This window comes from Neltuma alba, unplaced genomic scaffold (assembly GCF_004799145.2).
Source record: "Neltuma alba isolate B1F8T4 unplaced genomic scaffold, ASM479914v2 tig00013650_pilon, whole genome shotgun sequence".
Classification (NCBI taxonomy): Eukaryota; Viridiplantae; Streptophyta; class Magnoliopsida; order Fabales; family Fabaceae; genus Neltuma; species Neltuma alba.
The window spans coordinates 2,271-7,186 of record NW_021637829.1 but is presented as its reverse complement, the minus strand read 5'-3'; the positions used below and the strand labels follow the sequence as shown (position 1 = coordinate 7,186).

Here is a 4,916-nt window from a genome sequence, read left to right as displayed (position 1 = left end):
ACACTGCATAAAATACTTTGTAAATTGAACCATGGAAGCTGCAAAAATTAAATATGTCTGATAACAATAAATGACGGGACTTGGGAATATATAAAGAATACTCTCTTCGTTTCATAACATATTCATTTAGTCTTATTTATAAGTTAGTTTCAACCGAAAGTAAAATAAATAAATAAATAAATAAATCTTGTTGATTGTGTTTTAAAATTTAACAAATTTTTAACTTTGCCTGTATTTAACGTGCAATATATCTTACGAGAACAAAGTATGTACAATAATAAATAAATAGTAAAATTATATATTTATATATAAAAAATTTGATGATGTAACCTAAACTGGACCAAAAAATCTTCTTCCCCTACTTTGTTGGTTATTTGATAAAAATGTGTATTAAAATTTTTCTAAAATACTGTGTCTAATCATTTCCATAATTGTGTTGGAACTACCCTTAATAAAAATCCCCTTAACATGTGCAGTCAATATAAATAGTTTAAGAAATGTAAATTTAAGAGAACAAACTGAAGACTTATAATTAGAATCAAAATAAATCACTTAACTAACTTCTATATTTACTATTCAATAAAGTTATTATGCTCATCCGATCAAGAAAGAAACAAGCTTAATATCTTGATGAGGGGGGACATTATATGACTATGAGTTGTTACCAAAAAATAATATATTTACAATCAGGTGTTATGAGAACGCGTATCAACAAATCAGGAAAGGGGAATCAAATGAAGAAGATGTTGGTAGTGATGAATAAATTAGGATTAGGTGGTGGGAATAATTATATATGGCCTCCTGTTATTAATATAAGAGTTCGTTTGACTTTTATTTTAGTCATACATAGAAGATTCTAATATATTTTGTCTTTCATATTTATTCATTTTTTTGAGGCAGTCTTAATAGTAATTTTAGCCAATGTATTTGATTAGTAAAAATATTTTATGAAAAACAATACTTATTTATTACAAATAACTAATTAACTAGTTTTCTTAATTTACTCAAATTAGGTAACTAGTTTTTATATTAAAAATAGAAGTAGTATAAAAGAAAAGGAGTAAATTTGATAACGGTCACCATCAAAGAGGAGCAAGTTGAGACAAGTGAAGTGCAAGTTGAAGGGAATAGGAGCCTCTTGCCTCCAACCTCCACAAATCAGATGACTCTGAGCTGACTCAGCTCATTATTGTTGCCTTTCCCTTCTCTGAGCTGTGATGATACAACTCTCCTATCCACTCCCTCTCTTTTCTCCCTCTCAACCAATTTCTCATTATTCTCATATATCATATCCTCCTAACCAACAGGGTTTTACAGGATTGCAAATATTGTGCCTCCCATTGGTCCACATCAGCTTATTAAAGTGGAATCCCGTTTACTAATTCAATAGCCTCTTGTTTTGTTTTGGACAGAGCCAAAGCCAAGAAACCACCCAGGCCTCTGCTTCTCTCTCTTCTTTTCAACGCATATCGTTTTCTTCATGCTCCAATTGTTTTTTCCCCTTCCAACTTTGTATCTGGTTGTATCCTGCAATTTAACAATCAAAACTTTCACTTTTCACTAAACATGTGATTTTGATTATAGGACAAAGTTTATGAAAGTATATATTTTTTAGGTGAAATCTAGAATTTGAGCATTCAAATTGAAAAATATTTTGCTAAGAAAACTTATTCCCAACTAAAACCTCACTACTGCTCGCTCAGTAACAACGCAAACTGTCATGTTTGGAGTAGGTTAAAGGTTAAAAATTTGGTGTTGGTATTTATATATGCATGTTTAAAAGTTGATTGTATTGGGGGAAAAAAATCTAAGATCTCTCCCATGTCAATTACTTTGGATTTGAGCCCTTTAAAAGTAAAAGATTCTGTTGAGAAAAATTATCCCCAAGTAATTAAAAAGCTCATCTATATCAATCACTTAATTGGAGGTGTCAAAACGTGGTTTGAGAGAGGAAAGAAGATTGTTATTCATGTGAAAACATGATTTTGGATTATGCATATATTCTCCCCGCTGTGTCTTTCATCTCCTTCCAAATCTTACCTAAAAGATTCACACATATATGATTCGATTTATTGAACTATTCTGTTTCACAATCTACCAATAGACTGCGGTGGAGGTGAAAGTGATCTCCCATTTACTCTTCTTCCTCTTTTTAATGATGTCTCCCATTTGCTTCCATTTCACTCATAGCTCATCTAATGATGGACCTAGCAAAAGTTTGGAAGTTCAAACATTCACCATCTTCACAATACTACCACCTCTAATCTTTAATATAAAAACTAAATAATTAATTTAAAAATATTTAAAAAATTAATTAAGTATGTTACTCTTTTTAAATTATAATCTTCAGTAATCAATATGAATATTCTCTCACACCCATTTTCAAACATGTTCATCTGTGACCTTCAAGTTCCCATTTGATCTGTACGTATTTTGCAATTCAATACTTATGTACAAAAGAAACAGCCTTGAAAATCCACTTGATGATCAAATCAACAGCCAAACCCTACTTCATGCATCATTCATCAACAACCACACACCATTAACGGAGACAGGGAGACTTTTACATCCAGATCCTTTTGGATATTGTCCGTACCCTGCAATTCTTGTTATTTTCAGTACTATTTTCAGACACCTTTACCATACACCTCCAAATATCTCACAGTACTAAGAGTGGAAAAACCTAACTGAATCTTAGGAAAACACCCCCAGAAATCTTTTTTTTTTTTTAAAATACCAACTTAATTTTGAGAATTATTGTTGTTGTTGTTGTTGTTGTTAGTACTGTCTCCTTGCCAGCTCCAGACTATGTCTTTCAGTGCAGGCCTCACTTCATCCTCACAGAACTTCATGTACTCGAGCGTATCGCCAGATGACTTGGACAATTCCACCACCGCCACCTCCGGCGCCACCTCGAACACCTCCACCGTCATGGCCAGCTTCCCCTTCCTTCCCTCTGTTTCCCCCTGCATCCTCACCTTGAAATCCTTCCTCCCTGTTATCTTAAAATTCAGCTTCTTCGCCACCGTCTCCAGCTTCGCCACAACCGTCGGAGCTGAAAGCTTGGACAGGAACATCGACGGAGACCTCTTTCGTGTCTCGAACAAGCTCCTCAGATCAAACCCATTTGACAGAGATGAGATTATCTCAAACGCATTGTAAAATGGTCGGGACGGTTTTTCTGATCTTACTACTGCTTCTCCTCCTTCTTTCTCTTTAATTTCATTCTCCTCCTCGTCGAAATCGAAACCTGGTTCCTTCTTTATCGAGAACGCGATTGGTTTCATGAACCCGATTTGAAACCATGGGTCCTTCATGATATCTGGGATCGAATATCTCTTTTCTGGGTCGGCGACAAGAAGATTAGAGATCAAATTCTTAGCTTCGGGTGAAATCCAATCTGGTAATTCGTACTCAGCTTTGAATGCCTTCTTGTAAATCTTCATAATATTCTCACCCGGAAATGGCAGATACCCAGAAAGAAGAGCATAGAGAATCACACCACATGACCAAATATCAGCTTTGGATCCATCATACCCTTTCTTCTTCAGCACCTCCGGCGCCACGTAAGCCGGCGTTCCACACGGCGTCACGAGCATTCCGTCGGCTCGACGCTGCTCCGGCAGTGCCGACAACCCAAAATCAGAAACCTTCAGATCTTCGTTCTCGTCCAAAAGAAGGTTCTCAGGCTTCAGATCACGATGCGTGACTCCACGGCTGTGACAGAAATCAATGGCGCTAATCAATTGCTGGAAATATTTTCTCGCGACATCTTCCTTAAGCCTGCCTTTAGCAACCTTGGAGAACAATTCTCCACCTTTGACATATTCCATGACCAGAAAGATCTTTCCTTTTGTGGCCATAACTTCCTTGAGCTCGACGATGTGAGGATGCCGGACCAATCGCATCACGGAAACCTCCAGCTTGATCTGCCTCACGAGCCTCTCTTTCTTGAGCTTCTCTTTCTTGATGACCTTAATCGCGACGCTCTCGTTCGTCACAAGGTTCCTGGCGTAATACACCTTGGCGAAGTTTCCCTGACCCAGGACCCTCCCCATCTCGTACTTGTTGAACAGAATGCTCCGGGGCGAGTCGTTCTCGTTCTGACTCTGATGCGGGGCCTGCGCGTTGACTCGGGCCATATCGCCGGGAAGGGAAAAAGGGGGGCGGAGATGGTGGTAGCGGTGGCGGGGGCGGCGGAGGGAGGAAGAAGAACGGAAGGTTAAGAACAAGTAGTAATAGGAATTGCTACTCGTAATTTGAGAAGAAGAAGGGATAGACTAGGAGGTAATTAAGGGAAGGAACATGGAGAAATGGGAGAGACCCAGGTCGAAAAGAATGAATCTTTTCCAGGAGAGAGGGGTACGACGAATACACAACATGGCGAAGAAGCCTGTGGAGGGGCTAAAGGTTCTCATCTTGCATATATGAGAAGAGAGAGGGAAGACGATAGGGTTACGAGGGCAAAAATAGGAAAGCGATGAGAACAGAGGAGGAAGCAGAAGATTGGGAATGGATTTAGTAAGAGACAGCGAGAAACACTGGGCAACGATGATCCAGAATCCACGGTTTTAAAATTGAAGAGCAGAAATATCTGTGTGCTCAAAATAAAATAAAATAAAATAAAATATATTTATTATTTTTTTAAGAAAAAAATAGGGTTGAAATTTTGGAACAAGAGTGCGGTGACGTGGGCGCCATGCGACTCATTAATTAGACCTACTCTCTCTCCCGCGCATTCTAGGTCTAAGCATTGAATTAAAGTCTTAATTATTTCGTCAGGGTTAATTATGGAATTAATGAGCGGCGTTAAAGCTCTTAATTAATTAATTAATTAAGTAATGATTAGAGGGGTATGGCCTATATCGGGTTGGGAGGTCGCTTACCTGCCGTTTCAGCTTCTTTCACTCTCCTTT

The 4,916-nt window shown here is 37.9% G+C and overlaps 1 protein-coding gene across 1 annotated transcript; it reads right to left on the bottom strand.

The window, feature by feature from the left end:
- Nucleotides 1-2,452: 2,452 nt before the first annotated feature.
- Nucleotides 2,453-4,455, bottom strand: LOC114738681 (CBL-interacting serine/threonine-protein kinase 5-like). Its single transcript, XM_028926738.1, has one exon. The coding sequence runs from the start codon at nt 4,140-4,142 to the stop codon at nt 2,742-2,744; it is 1,401 nt and encodes a 466-aa protein (XP_028782571.1). The 5' UTR covers nt 4,143-4,455; the 3' UTR covers nt 2,453-2,741.
- Between the last annotated feature and the right edge of the window lie 461 nt (nt 4,456-4,916).